Genomic DNA, 27,435 nt, shown 5'->3' with positions numbered 1-27,435 from the left:
CTCTCTCATTCCCTAACCTTCCAGGAGGAGAGATATCAAGAATGGAAACTGCCTCCATGCAGAGGCTCACAGCCATGGCTACAGCTCACTGGAGAAGCAAAGAACTACTCCAGAAGTCTCAGTGTTACCTTACGCTGAGCTTCCTTGCCTTCTGTTCCAGCTCATCCCCTGCCAGCTGGCACAGCCAACACCTTTCCTTTTCCCCCCTTTTCCCCCCTTTTCCCCCCTTTTCCCCCCTTTTTCCCCTTTCCTTGTGCCATACCAGTTCCTTGCCTGTGGGTCTGCAAATTGGTTCGGGCCTCGTGAGCGTTCTACTGCTGCTGCCAAATAGGGCAGGGGAAGACTTCTTTTTTAACCACAAGGAGAGAAGCATGTGGAGAGAGGAAGCCAGTATAAGTTGAGGCATAGAGTTATTGCTGCTAGAGGACACCCATCTTCTCTTCCCCTTTGATGTGTCTGATGCAGTTGGAAGCCAACTAAAATAAGCTGCAGTCCTACAACACTCCCTCCAGGTTTGTACCACGCAGGTCCGCAGAGCTGGGAGTCACAAGAGCCCTGACTTGCCTCTGACTGCAGCCACAGCCAGGGCTCTCGGCTCTGTCAGGATGGGCTGGATGGAGCACTCTGCTCACATGCAATGTGCTTTGCTGGTGGGCAGCCTGCAGGTTACCTGGCACTTGTGATGAATCTACTGCTGGAATTTGGGGCTGGTTTTGCTCTGGGCTGTAACACTGCGTAATTTAACGGAGAAAGATGTGTGCACTGAAGTGAGTTTGAAGTAATGAGCTGTAACCCCAGCGGGCGGTTCCCTTCCACAGCACCCTGGTTGCCCAGTTCTTGATCTCACAGGTGTGACACAGAGCAGCTTCCTCACGGCCTCCACGTAAAATGGATCCCAAACCCAGGTAAGAAGTGTGAAACAGGACTCGGAATCCAGGACAACTTTCTTTATTGCTACCAGAAGGCTTTCATCAGTACAATGGCTCCAAATACAATACCTTCCTCAGGGCTGTGGAGAGAGCTTACAATTGGGACAGGTCATTCTGAGAAACAGAGGTGTAACATTTAAAAGAGACAAGCTTTTAAAGGTTTTACTCTTGGTTAGAAGTTACATGAACACAAAACTTGGGGTTAGGTTAGGGGCCCTTGGGGTTTTTTTGGGGGTTTTTTTGTTTTGATTTGGTTTTGGGTTTTTTTTTTTTGTTGTTTTTTGTTTTTTTTTGTGACTGGTAATTACAAACCTGTCAAACTTCAGGCTGCCCAGCACTCCACCAAGCAGTGCTGATCACATGCTAAGCTTATAGACACACAGAAAAAAACCAGATTCGGCAGAATTTAAGGTTTGCACTTGATGTCTAGAGTCAAATGCTGGTGAACATCCACACTGAGTGCAACGTTTCCTGGTGCAAACAAGAAAAAAATACCGCTTTTGTGCAAGCGATAGGAAATCCATTAACTGCTTTTTGTGTTTGACAGCACAGTTTTGACTTTGAGGTACAGAGCACCGTGGCTGGATGCCCCCGTTTCTAGAGTACGTTCACACTCCTGTGGCTACATTGGTGTGGAGCACTTTGCAAGCACTGTTGTGTGTTTTTCCTGACTAACCTCTTATTTAAATCCAGTTTTAAATATTATCACATTGAAACACCAAAGTGCTAACAAAAAAAAAAGGCCTTTTTCTTTAGAAACAGAAAAGAAACCTGTCATGAATGTACAGAACATCATGCACAAGACTCGCTTAGAATTAAAAGAGGAGCAAGCAGAAAGAGCAAGGAGCAGATGGAAATCAGACCGAAGGTGTTAACTGGCTGGGAAATCTGAAACAACCGCACAACTGATGAGAGCTCTTGGACATGGAGGATGGGTTACAATACACAGGAGCAGAAAAACAGTGGAGCTGACAACACTAGAAAGAAACAAATTTTTGCTACTTTTTTTTGTTTGGTTTTTTGGGTCTTTTTTTAGATTTTTATACTTTTTTGTGTTTTAAGTGCTTAAATAGTGGAACTAGAATTAGCCGCACAAGAAAAAAAAATTCAAAAAAGGGCTGGGATATTATTTCTGTTGGCTCCCTTCAGTTCAGCCTGACAAGGTATGGTCCCTTCTCCCCCCACGCCAGGTTCTGCGTGGCTTTTCACGCGTGCAGCTGCGGTGCAGCAGGCGGTGTGTGCTCACAGCTACATGACAGACACTGGCTGTAAAGGCGGACAAGGGGAAACGTTGCCCTCCTGCCTCGAGACGTCAGCGCCGCAAACAGAGCCCATGTTCTCAAGAGCCACTACCTCTGGAGCAGTGTCTTCATTGTAGAGACGCTTGATACCGTCGTAGAAGTCATCCACTTCCATCTCTTCCACTTTGCGCTTGGCAGAGGCTTGCTTGCAACCACTGGGAGCTGGCAGACGCTGGTAGAGCGCGGCTGTAGCTGTGACCGGCACTTCTGGCCTGCCGTTGTCCTTGGAGAAACCCGGCCCTGGGACAGAGGAGGGCTGGCATTTGAACGCTCCTCTGTTACAGGTCACCAGGGTATGCTGGAGGGGACTGTAGACATATACAGGATTGGGCAGCAGAGAAGACTGCAGAGTGGAAAGGTGATGTGCTGCGAGCTCCCGGCAGTGGATCAGCTGCGCGCTATCCATCTGGAACGAGGAGACAAGCAAAAACATCAGCACTGCAGGATCACTACCATGGAGAGGACGGGCAGCCTGTCAGAGCAGGGCTATGGCTCTGAATGTCCTAGCCACCCATACACTGTGCTTCCCAACAGCATGCTGAATTCAGGAGGAAGGGATAAAGAGGACAAACAAAACCATAACACAAGGACTTCAAGGATATGGAACCCTGCTTCTTTGGCCCCCTGCGAATAGTCGGGGGAGGAAAAACTGTTAGATTTTAAGAGGTCCTGCTGCTTTCCCAGCAGCTTGAGTTGTTTGTCTTTCCAGCACAGGTAAGACCAAACACAGTATGCCTAACATGAATGGTGGAGCAGCTAACCAGGATTTTCTCCTCACTGTGCTCCCCCAGGTGCAGAGTGGCACAAGGCTACTCCTTCTGTCACCGACTGGAGGCAGTCAAGACTAACGCTTTGCAAAGCTGACCCACAAACTCCCCACAGCCTGAAGCTCAGCCATCCTCAGGGAAGCATGACTGCAGGCACAGATCAGCAAGCGATGCATCTGAAAGCCACAGCTAAGCTGTGTGCCCAGTCCTGCCCTGCTGCAGAGCATGGTGCTGGCACCCCCTCACCTGTGCCTTCTGGAGCAGCTCGATGATGAGAGCCAGCCAGTCGGGGAGCAGCTTCTCCAGCTCCAGGCTGACGATAGCCAGCGCCAGCATGGAGCCCTTGAACTGCAGCAGCTGGTAACAGGCCATGCAGTGCAGCAGCTGCTTGGTGAGCGCCGCCACGTGCTGAGAGGGGCTCAGCTTGGGTAGGATGGACAGGAGCTGAGGCCTGTTGGACACCGCGACTGCGTGGAACTGAGGGGGGAAACAAGCACATGAGCCTGGCGGTATCACCAACAGGCAGCCTCTGATCTTGAGGTTAGGTCAGACTTCAAGAACAGCAACTGACATTTCTGATGCACAGGGATGCTCCAGATCAACCCTCAAGACAATTTTCACATCATGAAAAAAGCACAGGTGAGCTGAACCCACCGACTGCTTTGTGCAGCCTTTCTGGCAGTGCCTGCACTCATACACATGCCCTACATGGGGGGTTGGCAGAAGGCTCCCCTCTCGTCGAAAACAACACAGGTTTGGCAGTTCAGGTGTCCCAAACAAAAACTCTTCGATAAGCAAACTGAGAAGATGAACTTTATTAAAGGGAACCTTCATTCCCTTTATCTTTTATCTAAGAATTTTGTTCTCTGGCCCTATCTTTCTGCAGCAAGCACCAAGCGCTCCCACTGCCCAGCATTAGCACGTTCTCTTTGCTTCATTCACATTTTCTAACTGCCTCATATTGAGCCGTGAGGAAAAACACTGGCAGTTCAGATTCAAGGGCGAAGTTTTCAGGAGCAGTGAATCATAGTGCGTGGCTTGCCATGTCTCAAAACAGCGTCACATTTCCAGATGGCAGGCCTGCATTTCAAAAAGTGCCCCTCAAGTGGCATGAATCTCCTCTGAAATTTTCTGGCAAGGCCTTTTTTTTGTTAATAATTACTTTGATTTCAAAAACTACTCACACTGAAGAACTGCAACCACACTCTGAGGTTTGCACTACTCTCCAGGTTTTTTTTTGCCTAGGTTAGCTATTGATACAATACTTTTACCAACAGACACCAGAGAGTTGTAAATAGCCCCTCATTTACAATGTGAAGGAAATCCAGTGGCGTTGCCATGTGAAGATCCCAGTTCAGTTTATCCAGGATAATCTTCTCCATTCTGCGAATTTCAGCTGGAGAACAACCACAAAAGCTATCCCGAGCCAACACCTTCAGTACTGGAATCCTCTAGAAAAGCCAACACAAAGAAGAAAAGAGAAAACCAATTATTATTATAAAAATAATAAAAACTGTTCCATTCCTGCCCTGGCAAGTGTCAGCTGCCACATGCAAGCAAAGGCAGGATTTGAAAAGCATATATTCAGACAATGCTAAGGTAGAACAACAACAAAAAGGTTACCTCATCTTCCTCAATGGTCTTTGCAGCAAGGAAGAAGCAGCTGATTGCAATACAATTCAAGTATTTTGGACGGGCCTACAATACAGAATAGAAGTCCTTCCGTGAATGTGACGCAGGAACCATGGCACAGTCTTTTCTGGATGAACATCCTAAGCCCCAGGGTCTCAGCTGCCTGTGCAACATGCTGCAGAGCAGTGGGCTGACTTCTAATCACAGCACAGCACTGGTGAGCTGAGCTGAGCAGAGATGTGTGCCCCATGACTTCAGACAGGACAGGAATCTGCCAGCCTCGTGACTGTAACTGGCACCCACTGATGTGCAGCAGTGGAGTGAAACAAGCTCATTTTTTAGGAACTGGGGTAGAAGTGGAAAGGAGAAAATCAGAAGGGGAAATTATAATCTGGCATAAGCCACTGCCATTCCACCTGCTTCAGCACTGCTGCTGGGTGTCAGACATAAAAAGAAGAAAAACACTGTAAAGTATTTTAAAATGCTGTCTTTGTTTACAGAAGTTAAAGCATCTGTTAAAAAAAAAAAAACAACAACCATCACTACTCTATCTCGCAGTTCTCAAAGCTGTGACCCCAGGGTAATTAAGAGAGAGCTAGGCTTTTACAGTGAATTGTGATAGGCAAGGTAATGTTGGATTGATTTTTAATACATAACAAAAGCTTTTTATAGGCCTTGATTCAGAATAAAAAGCAGAACAACCGCATGCACGGGCTGTAAGGTATTCATACAGTGTCTGTGACAGACCAGAGTAAGCAAATGCTCAGAATGTGGTGCATCTGGTGGAGCTTTTGTTCAGCAGTGACCTTTGTCAATTTGATTCTGACAAAGGACTTCACTTCTGTCACCCCCATACAAGCTACCCTGCGCCTTAGTGGCAAGGGGCTAGGAAATGCCAAGGCACATTTCTAAACTTTGCTGCAGCTGAGTGAGCAGGCTTCTGTCCACATTAGGAGATGCTGAAAGCAAAGGTAAGTGAGAATCCTGCACTGAGTACAATAATCTACTTCTAACCTAAACTGCTGCATGATCCAGACTTAATAGGTAAAATTTTTGCAGATGGAATGGAGCTATGGGGTAGTTTAAATGCTAGATCCTGCAAGTTACACTTGTGTAATATGCTGTCAAGAAATCCAGCAGGCTGTTTCCAAGAAGTAACGAGAGAAAGACACAGGATTGTTTCCAAAATGAAGATCTTTAACAACACTCAGCCACAGCTACTTAAAGGGATGTTGCTAAGCCTGGAGCACTGGCTTCCCACTGCCATTTAAACTTTAGCTTAAATACTTTCAGGGAATCCACACTTGGAGGTGGTGCCTGCGCGCACATGTCTGTATGTTAAACTCCGTTCCCCTCTCCTGGTCTCCTGCAGGAGCCTCTACCTCCCTCCTGAGCTGTCAGAATAATGCTCACCCAGAAGGAACATAGAACGAGCTGACAAACACCTTTGTGCAGTCCTGCTCACTGCCTGAAGCATGCAGTGAACTTTACTCATATTCGCATACTCTCTCAGTAGACTCTTTGGCTGCTGCAAATTAATGGAAGAAAAACTGTACTCATGGGCATTAGCTGTTGAAGGACTTAAAATACTTTTTTTCACCTCAGTATTTCAGTAAATCAGCCAATTTAAAATCTCAAAAACTTCCATGAATTGTAACTTGACCATTATCAGTATTTAATAGTATCTGGAATATGTTAATGGATGGTGTCACTTGCACGGCTGCAAAACACCACCCAAGTGCAGCTCTTCCTGTCTGTCTCCAGAGCAGACAGTGTGATTGGCTGACAGACAGCAGGACAACAGCCCCTAAATGCAGGTACCTAAACGCTGTTTGTTTTTTTTCCCCCACCTTTTCCACAGAACAGCTTTTGTGACATACCAATCTTAAACCAAACAGGTAGGTCTACGTGCTCTCTGTTCCGTACAGCGGGGCTGGGCAGTCTGTCACTCCCAGGGCTGGCACCCCTCTCCTGCTTACCTCACCTCTCCTTTATCCCTCCTCAAATGACTTGACATCAGTCTCCAGCTCTGTCAGTCAGGCTGGCTCCAGAGCACGTTCGTACTGAGTAACTTCTCCCCCAAAAAGCGCTCACATCTGCCTGTATCCTCCACGACTCCTTTCAGTTTCCAGCACTAGCACACTTGCCAGGTCCAAACCTGCCCTCAAACATTTGGAAGCTCCCTCCAACCAGTTTTCTGCTAGCAGGTGACCACAGCAGTTTGAGGTGATAGCAATGAGACTAAATGCAGTTCAAACACCAGAGAAATTAAGTGTTATGAGCAGCAACTTTCTCTGACTTTCCATACACGAGGGCATTAGGCCTATATTTCTAACTGCAGGCTAGTGGGCATTTCCTTTAGCTTAATGAGTCAATTAGTTTAAGGTGGAGACTTTTTTTTTTTTTTAATTTAAGGCAAAACATTTCCTCACACTGTTTCTGAATCAGCACTAGCTAGCTGTAGTTTAGGAGGCAGGTGCTGCAGTAGGGCAGATTCAACATTCAAACAGTTAAAAGTGAGCACGTAGATGAAGAGGAAGGGTGTGTCTGTTCTCTTAGGTTAACGTATTTTTAAACTAATGATCTGCATGACGTGAAGGAAATGGGCAGAACAGAGGAGAGAGAAGAAGGAAAATAGTGTTGGCAGATAAAAGTGCTGGGTCATTTCCCCAAGAACTGTGTGTTCTTGTTAGTGAGACACTTCTGGAGGCTGATTATGTGCTGCCAGTTCTATAACCCAACATCAAGCACCTGTAGCAGTGCAGGCAGCATTCAATGAGGGTGTGAGAAGAAAAAAAAAAGAGTGTGAGAGCAGAGGGGAAGCACACATTTCCATATGGTCATGCCAACAGGACTGTACACAGAAACTGCTGAGTGGATATTAGGAATCTATTTCAGTTTATGTATTTGCAAATATTTACCTTTACCGCAGCTAAAAACCTGTCCAAAAGGCTGATGGCCAGGGCGAGTGTTTCTGGATAAAGGTGGAACTGGTATTTGAGCTTGGCCAGCCACTGAATGACCTCATCCCTCTGCTTTGGAGAAATGGCTACATCCTGTTGGAGAGAAAAACAAACTATTCTTAAACACAGGCCGAGCAAGTCAGAGAAGACCAAACATTTGTATTTCTGCAGGAATTATTCAGCAGAGAAACAAAAGCCTTTTGGAAAGGTGATGCTCAGGGGCAGCCTGAATCAGCACTTTGTTCTCCCAGTTACTCCACTGTAAGAAATCTGCCCTAACAACCTTCCTTACCAGCAACCTCAACTAGCACTCAGAAATGTTACTACAGGGGAAAGAGGAAGGATACCTTGTAGTTTCTTGAGTACTGAGGGTGTCCTCTGGCTCATAAGATAAATATTTCTTTTCAGCCTCCTTAGAATCACTCAGATACACAGAAAAGCCCAAGTTGAGCAAAAGCAGATGTGCTATGGGAGCCAGGCGGGTACACTGCTCCTGCTAGACAGAGGATGGGAGGGAAATGAATTGGTGTTTTGGACAGGAAGGGTTTATTTTCCTGCAAGTTGTGGGCATATTTTTAGCTCACTAACCGTTAAACATAGAAAATTCTAAACAGAGTTCACAGAAGAGCTCAGCAGTGGGTTAACTGTGGTAACTGTGGACTGGGCCAAAACAGGTACATTTTAAACTAAAAAAAGGTTAATTTATTTTCTTTCTGGCCTAAGTCACTACCATGGATTTTCTTGGACAACAGCTGAATTCCAGTGCTGACACAGACGAGTCATTGATACAGAATCTCTCTGACTTGTACCCTGAAATATTTCCAGCTTCAGCAAAGCCTTTCAGTTCAACCAAGCAAACATTTGTTTTCCCTTCAATTGGGGGGCACAATTTGAGATGACTGGCGAGGATGTATCCAGAAGTGAGAAGAGAAGGCAAACAAATTTCTTTTGCAATGAAAAGGTCCTCACGCTCCGCAGCAGTTTGGCTACTGCTGACACAGCTTAGAAGAATGAACCTAAACGCAACCCTAGCTGCCAGGTTGCCATAGGAAGAAAAAGGTACGGGCTTGCACAAACAGCAATCACTGCTGGGCTGGGCTCTAGCTGTCCTCCCAGCACTAATGCAGGGAGCAGAACACAGTGTAATTTCACAAGGCAAAAACACCCAACACTGAGGCAAAATAGGAACTGCAGGCTCCATCCATCACTGCGCTACCAACCATATGCCACCTGGCACAGACAGCCATGAGCTTTGTTGCAGGCCTTCTGACACTGCACCCTGGGAGCCCAGGAAAACCTGTGCAAGCAGAGTACTATAGGCAGAGCTACTATTCCATCAGGGCCTCCCGACATGACACCAGCTTCACACCTTGCAGAAACATTACTTACAGCACATTCTCATGCTGTGCTTTGACTGCTCACTGCGCTGAGCCTCCCGCACACTGCTTGGGGCAGGGAAGGAGAGGAAGGCAGCAGGCTCAAAAGTGTGGGCTGAATCCTGTGGGTCACTGACATGGGTCCCACCCACAAGTGGTCACCCTTAGAATAAATAGCATAACAACAGTGCTACTGTACAGTGATCTAAGCTAAAGACACAGTTGCGTAATCAAAAGCTGTTTCTTCCAGCCATACCAGCTGGTCTAAGAAAGACATACCACCTCTGCTTGCACAGCATGCCTTCAGTACCACATCAGGTGTTCCAGAGGACAAAGTCCTACCTTGTTTTCACTTCCGAAGCACTGGCAGAGCAATTGCATCAGCAGGACTGAACCTCTGATTCAAACAGGCCTCTGACCTCAGCTGGGACCACTGGGTACCACCTGACTGTACTGAGGCCTGTTAAAAACAGCACCCACCTCTTTTCAAGGGAGAAGAGTAGTTGCTTCTGTTCCAAAAAATAACTATTTTAAAAACAATTACTGCAGCCTCAAGGGGAAATCTGAGCCCCATTGGGGCAGAACTCCTGCTGCCTTGCACTCATTTCAGAAATGCTGCTTCCAAGTGTACTGGGAATATAAGGAATGCACCATGCAGCAGTAGGGAATTATTGCTCTGCTAACATCATCATCTTTTGGCCAGTGAGATAGGGACCTAGAACCTATCTGGGGAGAAAAATAAGCAAAAAAGTATGTTAGATACTAGCTGTCCTTATAGAGAGTACTTTAAATGTAGCAAAGCCAAGCCTGCACAGCTGAACCCCAAACACTATCAGAAAAGGGCGGAGTGGTAGGTGAGATGAACATCCATGCTGCTTTATTTATTGCACCTATTTTTAAATGGAAGGAAACAAAGCCATACAAAAGGGCTTACAGTCATAGCCAGGTTTGGACAATATTGCAGACTTCAAAGGTTTCAAGGAGCTTAAAGGATTATTTTGGAAATGCAGTATCTGGCTGAGCCCAGAAGGTAAGCTCTGTGTGCCTATCAGCTGAAAACCAAACCAAAACCCAAACCAATCCCATCAAACAAAATAAACATGATTGTAAAATCCTCTGTATGACTCCTGAATCACTGCTCTGGCCAGAGTGCAGGCAAAGCAAGCAAGAGTGGGCTTGGCCCTTCTTCACTGAGGGAAGAGATGTACCACCAGTATTTCACTGACAGAGGCCTCTGTTTCCCCTACCTGCTATACAACAATAAACTATACAATATCTATACAGCTCTGTTCTATATGTATGTTATACAACATCTGCTACAGAGGTGGGATTGAAAATGGCATCTCTTATGCTCCTGGCTGGGGAGGCAGGACTGTCCTGGCCCCAGCTCAACTCTGCTCTCCTTGTGCCTGCCAAAGCAAAAGGTCAGGCCTTCTCCTAAAAACAGCATCTGCCTGAGATGGGGCGGGAGGGCTCAGATCATCTTTCTGCACTGTTGCCCAGCCTCCAGTCCTCCTATAAGCAGCCAGAAAGGATGCTCACCCTTCACAGGCAGCACGGGGCCAAGAGGTCAAACCTCAGACCAGGGCATTAGCTCTATGCAGGGAGGCCACAATGCAAAGAAAGCAACTGGACACTCATCCCCTGCTAAGGATGGGTGAGTCTCAGCTTCCTCCCACAGCAGCACCAGCAAAGTTCCTTACGGCCCACTGTAAGGGATGGGTGACAGTCAGTTTTTATACCTCTCCCTTGAAGGTGTATATGCATTGTCCTAGCATCAAAAGTGAGAAACAAAGCTTTGTAAAATTAATTAAGCAGTCAGGTCACTGTCCCTCGAGTTATACAAAATGAAAAGCAAAACCAAGACACTGCTGTAGCTAAAAGTAAAAAAAGCCCCACTGGGCCAAGAAGCAAAAGTCCGTCATTGTTCTGGAGGTGCTTTCCCACAGATGCTGTCCTCCACTGCTGTCTACCCGTGGTCATCTTGTTTTGTCCCCACAAATCTGCCATTGCAGAACTTATCTCTGGGGATGGAAGCGTATGAGTCTAGTGCACAAATTTTAATTAGAGAAAATTAATCCAAACCCAAGATTAACCAGCACTCTTTAAAAGTGCTCCCTTCCTCCATCTGATGACGGAGGTGCCAAGCAGGAGGGAGCCAGAAGTTTGGCAGGAGCAAAGGACAGCACACTGCACACACCAATCCCTAACAGCTCTGGCAGATGTTCCCTCAAATCTATGATACGCCTCTGTTTTCCTTCCTAAGTAACAGATGTAAGTGTAATTCCCACCTTTTCTGAGTGCAGCAGTTTGTGTCAGCAAGAACAAGATTGAGCCACCCTCCAGGAACTACAGAGCAGATCACATTTTGGACACAAATGGGGAAGCAAACGGGTTTTCAGTTTCTGGTCCTAGGATAAGGGAGGGCTACATCACATTGAAACGTTTCCTGCAGTGGTTTGCTTGATTGCTTACTCTCCTGATGAACACGCCTTTAAATACTGCCAATGACCAGCACGCTTCTGTGAAGGATTCCAGGCAGATGCTTTATGTAACACCACGAGACAAGGCCTTGTCACCACCACAAGGCCAGAGTCTCCAGCACATACGCGACTGCTGCACGTCAAAATGGCAGCACCACACTCACCATGGCTGTCATTCTACCAATCTAAAGAGCAACTCTGAGGTCAGTAGCTCTGTCCAAGGGAGAGCATACAGCACCTGATACACAGCAACACACCAGCGAGCCCCAGTATTAGTGAGAGATAACACCTTACTTGTTTATTGCCAGAGCATTGCCCACAGCCTCATTTCACAGGCACTATCAGGACAGTGCTGGTGAGGCTCTGGTGATGAGGAGAAGCACTGGCCTGAGCAGCGCAAAACAAGCCAGCACTCAAATCTCCCTGCTACTACCCTGACTGCAGGGCCTGCTGCATACTTACTTGCTATAAGACAGGAGGGCCAGAGGTTGTGACTCAGGCTCCACTGTTAGCACAGCACAAATCACTTGTGAGAATACCATGGGACTTCTGCAAATTGCAGTCCAAAAATATATTCTCTTAAAACACAAACATGACTCAATTTTATTGCTGCCTCACTTAGGAAAAACACCTCACCTGGTAACTTCTTTTTTTATTATCTGCTGTTCCAGACAGAGATGTTTTGCTCTTTCCCTTATTTGGTTCTGCCTGTTTCTGCTGTAGGTTCATCTGGGAGCAGGAAGGTGACCTTTATCAGGACTGAGAAGCTCCTAAGAAGAGTAATGGTAAACACCACCACCAAATCTGTCCTTATTTGGGTCTCAGGAGGGCTTATCTGACATCAGTGACCTCCAGGCAAGGCACATGGGTCACTTCCAGCTTGCACCAGCTGGGAATGAGCAGGGTTGTCTTGAGAATCTCCAGAAGGGGCAATCAGTGGGGTCTGCCTATGGTCCAGCAGGGCAGGAAGGAGCTCGAGCAGTGCAGCCTCCCTCAGTGCACAGCACTGCCTGAACACCAAGGGGAGAGATTAGTGCCCAGCCTCCCAGCAGAGCTGAGCGCATTCATCTCACGCTGTTTCACAAAACTGGTCAGTCCGTGATTCACCCACAGGGTAAACAGGCACCAGAAGGTTAAAAGCCCTGCCCAAGGTCATGTGGTGAGACGGTGGAAAAACTGGGAATAAACCAAGGTCTGCTGATTCCTCATGGTGTACAGAGAACAACAGGGGACAGAAAGAAAGAAACAGAACAAGCAGCAAGAGGGATGATAGAAGTAGCTCTGTATTTCTGCATAAACATAAAACCTTGGCTTATAGACCTCTCTGCTGCAAAGTTACTTGGTAACATGCAAAAATCAACCTTTGGCCAATCTTTACTGCTTCACTGCTCTAGCTTTAGTCACGTGAAAACTTCTGAATGCCAGCTGCATGTAACCCAAAAGAAAAAAATAAGAGAAAAAAGACTGAATACATTCAGAGGCACTGGGAGTGCTCCGGACTCAGTCCAGCTGCTTTCTGAGGCTGAAAAGCCCCTGAAACACCTGGCTTTAATGAGCTGCAAATGCCCAGGGTCAGTGATGTATGTATAAAGGGGGAAAGCTAAAAGAAAGCAAGCTAAAAGAAATGTACATAGCAATAGGGAATGAGAGCTTTCAGACAGAAATTAAAACAAAAAAAATCACATACATTAACAGAAGTCCACAATGGATTCTGCATCCTGTACCAGAAAAGTATAATTAAGTGTCCTCCTGTTTTTCTCTGAGTTTCCTCCTCTCACAGATCTCAATGCTGACACATATTTAGAAACTGATTTTTTCTTTTTAAACACTAGAACCAAAAATTTCTCCTGAATAGCCAAAACACAAAGTTCACTCCTGAAAAATAGCAACAGTGTACCTCCAATCTCATTGCTGCTTTTCCTACATGCACTCATATTTTCTCATTTGCAAACCAGATGACTTCATTAAAAGTCTGGAGTCAGTCTACCTTTGCAGCAGGGAATGGAAAGATACGCGTGCTGCAGGCTGCCAAATCTGATACACAGAGGGACGCAGATTTTCTGACTGGTTTCATACCTCACTTGTTTTAGGCTACTGCAGCTGTTTTCAAAAGAAGAGAAATAGATGTTAGGGCATGGGGCCTTCCAGATATTACGGAAAACAGGGTAATTCATGTTGAATTTTTGGGACTTTTGGCAGCATTGCCAAAATGCATACTGCAGAAGTGAAGGAACACGTGACAGTTTGGAAAGTTGTATGTCCTGAGCTGGAGGAACAGAAAGAAATATTTTTTTTACATGACTACACAGCCAAGGCTCTCCACCACTGGTGTGGCAAGCCAGGATCTCCCCAGAGGAGACAGCTGTGTTTATGTTCTCTTTTTAAAATGACCTTTGTACATTTTACACATACGCACACAGGAATTTCATTCCAATTTAATGATTATTTACTGCTAAAAGATATTTAATACTGTGGCATTCTAGCTGATTGACTCAACACCTGAACAGACACATACGAAAATGCACAGAAAGAGGTTGCAAAGAAGACAGTTTTGGAGCTGGAAGTCCTGTGAAACTGCAGGAGTGGAAGCCCTAGGGAGACAGACACAAGAGCCAGGAAACACACCAGGGCAGGGATCTCACAAACACTGTCCAAGTGCAGGGGAGGGATCCTTCATCATCATGACATAATTGCACACGAGAAGGACAAGCCTGGTATTCATTCAGGTCAGAACTGAAAGTCTTCTGAGCACAAAGGTTATAATGCATGTCAGGCTGCCTCCACACCTGATCCCACAGCAGGCAGCAGAGCCACCTTGCCAGCTCCATACTGGGCAGAGGCAGCAGCCACATTACCCTTACCACAGGGCACAGCACATGGTGAGCTGCTGCTAACCTCGGCCTTGTAACACTATAGCTGCAGCAGGACAGCCATGTCACAACACCAATATCACTCCCCACTCCCCAATGACAACCGAAGCATGCCATGGGTGGAACCTATCTTCAGTGGGCAATCATGCAGCCCCTTGCTGCAGCTGTGTTCTCTGGGCCATGAGTACCAAATCCATCAAGGCAGAAAGATTTCCCTGTGAAATCTCTACACGAGAATCTGGTTTGGCTGCACTCTGTCTCCCTAACTATCCTGTTGTACTATAATCTTATCTCCCTGTAATGTAACTGCTAACTCCAGGAATACTGCCAGCATGGAACAGCAGGCTGGTTTACCATAAACCAGGGTCTTAAATTGTGCATGGCCTGAAGAAAGTGTAGCTTTGCACCTCTGGCAACCAGGTCATGTGTCTGGAAAATTACGCGTGGACTAACAAAAATAATATTGAGCCCTTTCAAAACACATTTGCTCCTTCAGAACAGCAGCAGTTTCTTGTTTACCAGAGATTAGCTTTGACAAGCTGACCAACAAACCTGTGTGAACGTTTTACATCAATCAAGCCTGTCTCAGTGATTGAGACACTGTGAGACACTCTTTGAGTGTGATCCACTCCAAGAGCAAGGTACCAGAAAACTCTGAAATTAACTCACACTTCTAATCAGCCATCCTCTCACTTCACAGGTTTGTTTTAAACAAAACCTCATGGAGTTTTAGCGTGCAGGTGCCAGACAGGTGCTGATTCTGAAGGAGCACCAACACAACTCAGGCCAGATAAAGTAGTGAGCGGCTAACTCCTCATAAGGACCACAGAAATTGAGCAGAAAAAGTGTGTTAGTTAATCCATGCAGTTTAAGAAATGAGTTTAATTAAACCACTACACGTGCATGCTTCCACAAGCAGCAGCAGGGCTCCAAACCCTGGCCATTCTGTGATTCTGTGATAGTGTGTTCTGCACCGTGCTTCTGGGTCTGTTCCTCAAATACAACAGCACCCACTTATTTCAAAGGCTAATTTCCCGGGTCTCAAGCAGAAGACAACCCCTCATGCAATAGCTTGAGTTATTCACACAGAAATATACCAGAGGATACTCTCACGCCTTTAGGAAGATGAAAGATGTGAAAAAGAGACGTTACCTGATTGGGCTGAATTTTCGGCACATGTGCTTTCCACATTTGAGCTTCCCTAGAGATTGCCATCTCCAGAAGGAGAGACAACCTCTGGCTCTCCACGGGTCCCGAAAACTTCATGGTGACCCTTGGATCTGCCTGCCACCCAGCTGGATACAGCTACCTGCAAAGGCAAAGAAAGCACAGAGGTGACTGAAGCTGCAGGAAATGGAACAGGCTCATCTGCAACACAGGCAGCGATCCATCAAGCACTTGGCACACCTCCCCAGGGGAACCCAAAGAACCAGCTCTAACTCACACGGAACTGGACCAAAATCAACCACAGGTCTGAAACAAATATGTGGGCTGCAGAGTCTTGTACAAATGTACTAGAAAGTTCAGGAAGGTTCCACTTGGGTCTAACCTCTCTGGAAATGTATTAAGATCCAAAAAACGTATAGCATGTCTCTAATATGAAATAGGAAATGCGTAACAACAGAGGAAAAAGTGGCAAACCCAGTGAAAACCTCTGCAAGGCACAAAGTGGCTGCATGCTGGGTAGGTGGCAGAGGATATTTCAGCAAGGCCTAGGTATTCAGGAACACCTGATTCCAAAGGCAATCACAAAAAGCATACAAACTAAAGCAGAACATCTTGCTGTATACAAAACAAATAATAAGGGACTCTCCTGGCCATGGTATAGCCTCTATCTACAGTAAGAATGTCAGTACCTCTACATTTGAAATTAAAACCTAAAACATTATATATATATTTAAGACAATAGATTCCTCCGCATACTTTTAAAAACAGAAGATGATCTGATTGAAAAGGTTACTCAAATTGTGCTAATACTTCCGACCATTATTCTGTCTGCACATTTCTCGACAGTATTAAATTGCTTGGTGAAACAATCCTGCCTTGAAGGGTAAATCCATGGGAAAGCTATTGAAGCTTTCTCATCCTTTTGAGAGCTGCTGTGAAATCTGAAACAGGTGGATATTGGCCAACCCCTAAGCAAGCTATTTTATAAAGACCAGCTTGTTGATACAACATTATTTCCTGTATTTACAGGAAATAAGGCAACATGCTGAAAAGAGAAAATAAACAAAGATCACAGTGAAAACAAGAGAAATGATTTACTGTAAATAACAATAGCTCTGAACAAAAGGACATTCAAAGTGCTATCGCAGCTTTAAAGGAAACTGTGGAACATTTTTCTGTATTAATTTATAGAAGTTTTTAGAGGGCATGATTCCCCCGGAACCCGCACCATGCATGAAGCATCTCACCTGGAGCTGCCCTGACTTTAAGTGGCAAATAAACTTCCAGCCTTTCAATCCTGAACAGAAAGCCCTCTGGACTGAATTTCTATAAAACGAATGCTTCCTTCTGAACATCAGTGTGGCTGTTCTATCTTGGCACAGCCCTGAGCGAATGAAATGACTCCAAGGTGAGCAGGGCTACATACAGATTTTTCTGGCTGGAAGGAATGCCTTGGACCAAGATTCCTAAGCAGGCTGGAAATGCTCTGCAATGTGTCTCAAAATCACTTCTAATCAGCCCTGAATTCCTGGTTAATTATCACTGTGAGCTCCAGAAACATCCCCAGAGCAGGGTAATGGCTGGCTCTGCACCGCCTGCTCATGGAAAAACAGCTGTACCTCCCAGAATGAAATAGTGATGCTCTCTGCTTTGTTTTGTAGGAAAGAGAGTAATTAACCACCCTTCAAACCACTGGAGAAAACACATGAAAAACTTCAGGCCAAAGTCAGCATCCTCAGAGGCTTTTTTCTGTTGACATAACCATTTCCACTGCAATCACACCAAAAATGGGTTTCACAGCCCTCTGGGCCTCATCTTGCTCCTGCTCCCATCATTTTTCCCAGAGCTTGGGCCTCAAGGTTGGCTCCAGAGGCCTTTCCAGACAGCATTTCTGCCGCTCTGATCCCATCCCCGCTCTGCATCAGCCACAGCTGGGAGCTCAGTGCTGTTCCCAAGGGCTCTGAGCATGCAACATTTCCATCAACCAGTGACCACGGTGGGAGAAGGGAGAATAACCTTTCCTTGCTGAACCAGGGAGAAAAATGAGCAAGGGCTGAGTCTCAGTAACCTTTATAAAGAAAAAAAAGGAGGAGAACGACTCCCTTGAAAGTTTTCCTTGGAGCAAAAATGGCGTGCAGACTTTTCCAGCACCGAGAGCAGAGCAGGCAAGCTGCCAAGCAGCCGGAGGGCTGCAGCTTGTTTGCATCTGAATTTACATCGCTCTTCATCAGATAAATGCACAGCATATTTAAAGAAATGACAGCATGCTCTGTGTGTATGCAGCACTTCATGAAACACTATGAGCACCACTCAGAGAGGAACGGGTCCCAAAACACGGCGCTGGGAATTCCCATCGGGATGACTGTGGCAGAGCCCAGTTAGGTCACCATAAAGTAACTCATCCTTGCTTTCTGCCTCTGTTTTCCTGACTGAAAATGAAATTTGAGCTCTAGGGTGGGTGTTTTTTTTGGTGGCCACTTTGGGAGTCTTAAACCACTGCTCAAGCTGCTGTTAGTTGCTTCGTTTTTAGTAGAAGGTCAACCATCTGCACTCATATTGCTCAAAGAACAGCTGGAGAGTTAGCAAAGCAGAACTAAACCGAGTAAACGCACGAGCTTTGTTTGGACATCTCCTGTGAGCACTGCCACATACTCCAGGCTGAATCTTGCTCCGAAATTCAAGTCAAAACTTTTGGTATTCACTAAAAACACCCTGGCTGGGCCCATAAAATGTAATCCTTCTCATAAAAACATCCCTTTTTGATCCAGGTTTATAGCTGACTTGAAGAGTGCTTCTTGTTTCCCTTGAGAAGTCTGACACCACTGAGTGCTACAGAGCACGGGCTCCAAAAGCAGTTCCATGTTGGCAGGCACTGAGGCAGTCACTCACTACGCCAGGAACGTGTTTGGATTGGGGCAGGGGGAGCATGGCTGTGGAGGATGCTACCGGGCCGATCTTAGGCTCTGTGATGCCTTTGCACTGACACCAGGAATCAGTGTCTGCGTTGCAGGAACACGTTATCCAGCAGCAGAACCAGCCTGGAACTCAACTCCTGAATTCGCCCCACCTCCATTTGCAATTCAGCCACACCAATACAACAGTGCATAGGAATGCACTGTAAACAGCATCACTGAAATCCTTCAGAGCAACTATGAAAACCTCTTTTGTTTCACAGATCGCTGTGTGGTTTTTTTTTCTTCCAAATAGATAATTTCAGGAAAAAAAAAAAAAAAAATCTGGGATTAGAGACAGCTTAAAAACTGCTGTCTTTATTTTTCACATAAATCCAGGTGGGTATTTTGGAGCTAAAAGGAGTCATTCCAACAGAGCTCAGGCACCACATGCATTTCCGCAGCCCTTGTAAGTGTTTTCAGCAGGCAGCAGCCAAATCTGCTTCAGCTGTGGCGTGCAGTAACACAGTCCTACAGATGACCTGAAAACAGACTTTGCTGTGTGGGGGAGGAAGGCGAAGCAGAAGGAAAGGAGGATGGAGGCTGAATCCCTCCGAGCCCCAGCCAGCCATCTGTGATTTCCAAGCATCAAAATGCAGTTTGTGCTGCTAGGAGGAATCAGCTCACTGCGAGATGCGATTAGAAATTTCAGAGCTGTGGGCAGGGGGTGGGACGGATGTTAATTTTAGTATCTGGGGCTTTCTCTTCCTTAACTCCTTCCTCACCCAGTGCCAGCAAAGCAGCCCACAAATACACTGGGCAGGTGGTGGCTGCAGCTCTGCTAAGGTCTGAGAAGCAAAATCAGCAGGCATCAGCTCCCTTTATAATTCCTACATTATTTTTGTGTCAATCAACAATCCTAGGACAGTGCTCACACAAATGCCTCACTACTGCAAATCAGTGCCCAGCCTTCCATTCTTTCCCTTTGTTAAAGCACAACTCGATGTGGCAGCGCAGAGGACTTGCACGGGTTAAGATCGACGTCCAACTGTTTGCCTTGTGCAAAGTAAATCATGCTGTAGCTTGGTTAGTGAGAATAGCATGACAGAGCTGTGAGACAGCGTATGTGAGCTTTTCCAAACTAAATGATCGGGGAAAAAATGTTTGGGATTACAGTTTGATATTTCAACATCTAAACAAGCAAGTGGATGCGAAGCAATGAACTGATTTCTGTGGAATGAATAGTGATGGACACTGAAATGCATTAGCTGGAGAGAAACGCATCAACATCAAACATAAGACCACTGCAGGTTAAGCATACAGCAGCACACCTTCAGCAAGCAGCATATTCCATTTGTGTATAAGCAGCCAACAGCTCAAAATTCGGAAAGAGGTACTTTAATTCAGGCTGGGAAACGAAGAGGGCCCTTTGCCATTTGTCTGCATGACTCACCCAGCGCCAACTCCCACCATCTGCTACAAAGGGAAGCCTGTGAGATATTTTGGCAGCATCTTTCAGGCAAGCTCATGTACATCACACACTTGCCACTTCCTTTCCTCCAACCAGATTTTTCCTGGGAGTGTAAATAAATGTGACCTCATTTTAGTGCCGGTTTTCCAAATTCAAGGAGCTCTCCAAACATTTTAAAGAAAGCTGCCAGTTAAAAAACACAAGTCTGCAAGCGCAAAGAAAGAATGCAGGGCAACGTTTTGATGGGGAACCATTCTAAAGCCTGTTCTGAAGCACAGAACTCCCATGACCTATCCAGCAAGCATAGAGGAGAGGAGCCCTCTCTGCTCTTCTGCAGACACAGCCCTGAGCCATTTTGTACAATCCATAGCTGCTGCCAAACCCAGTGTCTCTCAAACCAAGTTAATTCTAAGAAGTTCTGCTGTGCTTCACTGCCCAGGACTCATGACTGATACAAGAGTTGCACTATCTAAGGGATGCTCAAATGACAGAAAACCAAGGCAGAAGATGAGCTCCCAGCTGAACTTCGAAACAACATCCCCATTCTTCCCTCCCAGAGAGGCTGGCATGCTTCCAGGTCCTACCTGCCCTAACCCTTTTCTACATGAGAGCAATACTCCTTTTTGGTCTCTCTGATGGCCACGATGTCCAAGCAGCATTTGCCCAGGAAAGCCTTTGTTCAGCACTGGCCTCAACTTCTTCCATGCCACCACTGTGTGAGTGATGCAAACAAGCTGCTTCAGGCACAGCCCCTTTCCTTCTTAAGGCACCGTGTGGCAACACACCAAGTACAGTGTGAATAGAAGGTGAGGGCAGAATCCAGCCCTAGGAGACATGCTTTAGCTGCAGAAAGCACGTGTTTGATGCAAAGAGGAGATAGAACTCAATATATTTTAATGAGTTCTGCTTTAAGATTTTGTTTCATTTGAACCTAAAAATCGAAGGGAAAGTTACTAACTAATGGAGGCTCTTTGCTTGTATGGATTAAAGTAAAGAAAACCAAAACCCTTGCAAACAAAAACTTCTCTATGCCATTTTATGACGCTTGCAAAAGAAATGCTCACATTTTATACTCTTTCAACTGCAGTCTCATCCTCTGGCTGCTGATATGACAAAGAATTCAGGCTACAGTTCAGGCAGAGATCAGCCCTGCTGTTGCTTGGAATGCAGATCTCCGTGCTGAGAACAGACATGCTGCCAGGTGAGGAGTGTGAGCCTTTACTCTGTACACAGAGGTGATGCATCGAGGGCAGGCAGCCTCAGGCGCAACAATTCCCTGAAGAGATGGTGCCCAGAACTGAAGTGCAAGAGAGCTGTAAAGAAACAATAAACTTGGAGACGAGGACCAGGACCATTGGGGAACATCCAGAATCCCTCTAAGAAATGTGATGGTGCCTGCTCTTGCTAGATAAAGGCAAGGCTGTGGGACCACAGAAGCTCTCACAAGCAAGATGTACTTGATCCAGTGGGCTTGGTGACTTTGCTGCAGCTGCACTTGATTAGGGGGATTCAGGCACCCATCAGCCAGTGCTTGACAGAAGCCCACATAAGAGTGCAGCTTGCAGATCACAATGAAAAGAGCAGCTTGTGCAGATGGATGCGAAGAAGGGAACTCTCCACGTGCCCCAGTGTAAGTGGCCTCAGCTATGGCTGTGACACACAGCAAGGCAGTTCCGGAGCAGGCCCTCTCAGGGTTGAGACTTGATAGCAGATGGAGCATGACAGCAGATAGCTTGACAGCATTTGAAATGCAGCCCTCCAAGCTCCAGAGGTCTCTCTGCTGTGCTGGGAGAGCTGGCTCATCCTGCAGGAGCTGCTGTCAAATGCAGGAGTGACAAATGAGCAGGCTGCTTGGCAGAAGAAAAGGTGAAAGGGAGATATATAAGGCTCTTTCTGAGATGCAGCACCCAAAGGGTTTACAAGTACAAAAAAAGGTTTGCTATCCCTAAAGTTGAAGAGGAATCAGATGTGCCTTTAAGTGAAGGATCTGGGCCATGCAAGATCACCAGGAGAAATGGTGAGTGATCGTAAAGGGTGACTTTTAGGGAATTGGGCTTGAGTGGGGTTACCTCCAGCACTTGCAGGTAAGCAACGAGGTGCCTACAAGGTACCATTCCAGGGAAATCAGCAGGCTGTGATGCCTCCCTGAAGGGCATGAACACTAATGCACAGAGCATGAGAACCAAACACGATGAGCGTGAGATGTGTGTGCTATAGCAAGGCCACGACCTTGAGGTCACGGAGATGTGGTGGAATGGCTGCCATGACTGAGGTGTTGCAATGGAGCAAAGCAGAGTCTTTAGGAAGATGAGAGGACTTAATCTCCCCAGTATGTGTTGGAGGGTCAACACAGCAGGGCACAAGCAATTCAGGAAGTTGCTGGAGTTTTGCATTGACAGCATCTTCTTGACCAAGTTATAGAAGAGCCCACAAGGAGAGCTGCTCCACTGGGTCTCACATGTGCCAGAAGTGAGGAGGCACTTACTGGGGATGTGAAGTTCAAAGGAAACCTTGGCTGCGGTGACCAGGAGATGGCAGAGTACAGGATCCTGGGAGAACTGTAAAAAGCAAGTTCACAACAGTGGACTTCAAGAGACCAGACTTTGGACTCTTCAAAGATCTGCTTGGTAGTCTCATGAGATAAGACAATGGAGTGAAGAAGAGCAGGAGAAAGCTGATTAGTATTCAAGGATCACATCTTCCAATCCCAAGAAAAGTCAAACTCAATGAGATACAAGTTGGCAAAAATGCCATGGGGCCCATGTGGATGAACAAGCAGTCTTCAGAAAATTAAAAAACAAAACACAGATATGGTTGAAGAAAGGGTAAAAAGACACTGCCCAAGAACAAGAAGGAAGACTCTGGAAACTGCAGGCTAGTAAGCCTCACCTTGATCCCCAGGAAGGTAATCGAGCAGCTAATCTTGGAAGTAGTCAGCATGGATTCACCTAGGGGAAGTCCATGTTTGAACAATTTAATCACCTGTGGTGGAATGACTAGCTCAGTAGACGAGGAAAGAACAGTGAATATTGTCTATCTGGACTTGAGCAAGATTTCTGACACTGTTCCCATTAAGATCTTCATAAACATGCTGCTAAGATATGGGACTGGATGAGCAATTGAAACCTGGTGTCACGGCTAAGCCCTGTGGGTTTCATCCTTGGAGATCTCCAAAAGCCACCTGGACATGGCCCTGGGCACTGTGCTCTGAGTGTCTCTTCTGGAGCAGTGTGTGGGCCAGCTGGACTCACCTCAGCCCTTCTGTGATTTTATGGGCTTCAGGTTCAGAGCAGTGTGGTGGTGAGAGCACAGCTGTATGCCCAGAGGGGTACATACAGCCTCTCTAAATGCTGAAAGCAGAGCAGGAAGCTTCTTAAAAAAAAAAAAAAAAGGCAAACTAAACCTGGCATTATGTAATGTCTCACTGCTAGTCTCCTCAAAGCAAAGGCAACACATGCAGAGCATGATTCACTTCTTCCATCACCAACACAACATAAATCAACAGCAAGTTGAAGGAAGTCACTGTGAGGAAAATCAAGCTCACTAAGTATGAGAGCGAGTAGTAATTTCATAAAGCAGGGCCAGAGGCTTTCACGTCCATAAAAGCTAACTCTACAGGAAAGGGTCAACAAGCATTCAGGACGTAAGGCATCACGCAGCACCTTTTGAGTAATACAATCGCCTGAAACCAACTAAATACAGTGCCTCTGTGGCAAAGAGAAAGGAGCCAGACCCAGCAACAGTTCTCTTTGTCTTTAGGCAGCAGTCATTAACGTAAATGAACAGCAACATAACCAAACAAGTTTTCACCCAGTTCAACACTCACATCCAAAAAACATGCATCTACAATGGCTTGATTCCTCTTGACAACAACAAAAGAAAATTTTATCTGAAAGCATGAATGTTCACCACAGCCAATATTTTGCTTTGCAGGCTCTGATTGGCTTCAGGGTAAATTATCAGTGATTACTGCTAATATCAGGATACAGTATGAGGCACTAAAAAGAGGCAATTATGAGGAAATGAGAAATTATCTGCTGTAGAAACAATAGATCAATTATGAGGTATGGCACAGTAGCTGCAGAACAGCATTCTTAGGCTCTGAGGGTACCATCTCCTCATTCTCATTAACCAAAGAGAACCCACAGCTATAAAGCTTAATTATCCTCCAGGAGCATGAGCTTGCTGTCTAATTAGCCTCTTGTTGAGACAATACATAAAAGGACCTAATTCCAGTTGTCCACAAAAATAGGATGGCACAGCCCTGGCTCTTCCCTAAGTGCTCATCTCTCCTGCCCAATCGGTACAAATTTAACAGACCCCGTTTCCCAGGTTCCAGATCTAAACACAAGAGTCTTCAGCCTAAAATAAAGCCAGGAGCGGCGTGTGTACTGACATGTCCAAGGGCTGTATTTGTAACAGCAGAGTTAGAGCTCCACTTCTGCAAATCGTGTTGAGCAAAGTCCCCCTTGGCTCCTATCAACACAAGTACAGGCACATTTGTGGCTCTCCCGTAAATGGAGACTAAGCCACATCTGACGGTAACGTTATTACAGCAGCTGCATCTCCAAAAGAAGCAGGCTTTCCAGCTGCATGGCATGGCAGCTGAAAATCACCAGATTTGCAGTCAAAGTTCTATTGAGAAAGTAAACACTGACGATCTGGGGGGCCAAACTATCACCAAACAGCACTGAAGTGAAGCTACCCCCAGACAATGAATATTCTGTGACTCTGTGATCTTACCCTATGCAGTGTTAGTACCACCCAAAAGGCACAAAAGCCTGTGCAAATGGGTTCAGCCAGCACCTCCCCTCACCCTGGTACAGAAAATGTTTGATGTCTGGGCTGATGAGCAAAGTAGAGTATCTGCAGTAACATGTTATTAGAGGGAGCTTTAAGATTAGTTTATTGTATGCCTAGTGCAAATACACACTGTGGTTAATAAAACAGTGTTGATAATCTTTACAGTTAGCAAACGTGGGAAGGGAGAATTTCAGACCATATCTGCCTCCTACTTACAAGGGAGACACCCGATATTTTCCACGCATCTAAGTGACTTCAGCTTACTTTTCTAGTACTTGAAAACAGCTATTATTGTATTGAATTCTGAAAGAAACTCCCTCCTCCATCGTCAGTAAACCAGAATTCTCCTTCAAATCCACCTCCCCAGTGGCCAGCCTGAGTTTCCTGCTGCTTCATAGGAGGGTCCTGCTGACAGCAGCTGCATTTGCAGCATCTCCTGCCCCATGAGAAATCGCGGGAGTTAAGAAAAGCTGCCAGTTTGTTCCTGGGCAATTTTGCTCTGTGCACCCATTTTGTACCTTGGCTGCGGGACCTTCAGGTCCTCTCACCGTTTCACTCCATGTGCTCCATGTGGAGATGTGTGATTTTTCCACTCATATTCTGCTCCCTGAGCAACAGAGTCCCAAGGGCTATCACTGGGCTGTGAGAACCCTACATCTAGTTTTGCTGAAGCCACCAGTTCTGCTCAGCCTTCATTAAGCTTACTTCCAGCAGATTACAGAGCAGTGTGAAACAAACAGCAGACCACGCATCTACTCTGTCATGCAGGTTGAGGATATCATTTATGCCAGCAGGACAGTTGTGTCAAACTTTATTCCTAAAAATCCCATGTAAAAACATGAATATTTAACCCACAGATATACACACCCCTGATAATGTAGCTCAGCCTGAGGTGAAGCTTCGCTACTGCTATTGCCAGCTTCCTTTGCACATTCGCAGCAGCAAAGCACCCTTCACATGGGCCTGAGGAAAGGTTTGCTCTGCCTCTGCTGCCTGCAAGGGTACTTTCCTGAGTGGCTGAGCCTGAGAGAGGTGAGAAGGGAACACAAAAGCCAAACTCTAGGGGAGATGCTGAAGCTGCAAACGCTTGGGTGCAGCTGCAGACTTGGGAAGTTTATCCCAGGGAAACAAGCAAAGAGTGACACTGAATGGCCTCACATTCAGACCGAAGTGTATTTCAACCACAAAGTCTGTAAAGATTATAGTAACAAGTATTCTGAAAATAGGAAAATAATACATTTTTGAATGTAAATATTGACTGCATGCCAGTGCTAATATAAGATGTTAAGCCCATGGTTCTGGATGCTGTGCTGCCCTCAAAACCACCAGGTCCCAACTCCTGACATGCTTGATTCCCCATACAAAGCCATTCCAACACCTCCACAGAGCAAGAATAGCAGCAGAGCTCTGGAAGCACCCACTGGATGCTGGCAGCAGCCCATGACACCTCCAACCAGCCCCAGCAGCACCTTTTGCACAGAGATAGAGCAATACATGCTCTGTCAACCATGCAACAATATTAGAAGAGCAGCAGACCCAGGGTAGTTTTAAAAAAGGACCCCAGAACAAACAAAGCACAAGACTTGGCAAGTAAAATACAAAGCAGTAGGTAAGAATATGGATGTATTAAGTGCAGCATCTAAGATCAGTTCCACCATTTATCAAACTACATAACAAGGTCCAAGTAGAGGTGAAGTGCAGATAAATAATGTTAAAGTTCAGCTCCTGCTAGGGAAGAGCCAGAAAGATCAGCTTCCTGCATCCTACGCCAAGGTCTGCACAAACACAAGACATGAGATGAGAGCAAGTTGCCCCACAGCATCACAAGGCAGCCAAACTCCTTCAAAAGCAAACCTGAATCACTAGCAGGGATCCAAAAGCAAACCCTCGAGACACAGAAATTTACTTTTAGACACAGTGATTTGTTTTTAGAAAGACAAGCTCTGGCCCTGCCTCACCTCCAGAATCTGGGCCCAAGGGGAGAAAGGGCCACAGTCACAGATGTCACCCCTGCAAGGGAAAGGTGAGGCATGCTTCAAACAGCAGCTGTGCAATCACACACCACGTATGCTTTGCCCAATTTAAATACTAAGTTATAAGAAGACACACTTCTGTCTGATACGAGGGGCTGTGCCACGCACCAGGCTGCTGCCACACACTATGAGAAGGATGCTCATAGAGCCCGATACTCAGGAGCGCTGTTGTAAGCCGAGGATTTAAACAGCCTCCTTTCTAAGGCTTGGGGTTGTTCCCTTTTCCTCCTCTGCAGGGTAGGAACGGGAAGGCAAAGGAACAGCTTTATTACTGCATTAAGGACAAGTCTGCAGGAGGATTTTTTTGCAAGCTTACTTTCTACCAGGGGCAGCAATCTCAGACCTTTGTCGATAGCAAACACAGCTCCTCCTTCAAGAAAACTTCTACCACCGCCGACGGGACAGCAGAGCGGGATGGGCACGGCCCAGCTCTGCCGACAGCCACGAGCAACGGCACGGAAGAACCCAGACAGACGCTGCCCGGCACCGAGGGCCACCCGGCTCGGCGACAACGGCTCGCCCCCCAGCACGGCGGCCCGCAGCCTGCGCGCACGCAGGTGCCGCGCATCCCTCGCACGCCCGCTCACCTCCCCTGCGGCGGCGGGGCTCCCGGCCATCAGCACCCCATGGCGGGGAGGCGGCGGCGGGGCTCCTCCGCGGCGCTTCAGCTCCGTGCGGGCCCCATGGCCGGGGCGGCGGCGGCGGCGGCGGCCGGCGGCAGGCTCATGTCGCCATGGCGGGGCCGCGGC

General features: G+C 46.5%; 1 protein-coding gene across 1 annotated transcript; it reads right to left on the bottom strand.

Moving 5' to 3' along the window:
- Positions 1 to 929: 929 nt before the first annotated feature.
- Positions 930 to 27,435, bottom strand: CCNI (cyclin I). Its single transcript, XM_031596760.2, has 7 exons — positions 27,274 to 27,435; positions 15,474 to 15,630; positions 7,551 to 7,685; positions 4,621 to 4,695; positions 4,308 to 4,448; positions 3,244 to 3,474; positions 930 to 2,636 (listed from the first exon to the last, which is right to left on the bottom strand). The coding sequence occupies exons 2-7, from the start codon at positions 15,585 to 15,587 to the stop codon at positions 2,178 to 2,180; spliced, it is 1,155 nt and encodes a 384-aa protein (XP_031452620.1). The 5' UTR covers positions 15,588 to 15,630; positions 27,274 to 27,435; the 3' UTR covers positions 930 to 2,177.

This window comes from Phasianus colchicus, chromosome 4 (genome assembly GCF_987193195.1).
Source record: "Phasianus colchicus chromosome 4, bPhaCol1.hap1.1, whole genome shotgun sequence".
Classification (NCBI taxonomy): domain Eukaryota; kingdom Metazoa; phylum Chordata; class Aves; order Galliformes; family Phasianidae; genus Phasianus; species Phasianus colchicus.
The sequence above is the reverse complement of the archived record's forward strand: the minus strand, read 5'-3'. Positions and strand labels throughout refer to the sequence as shown.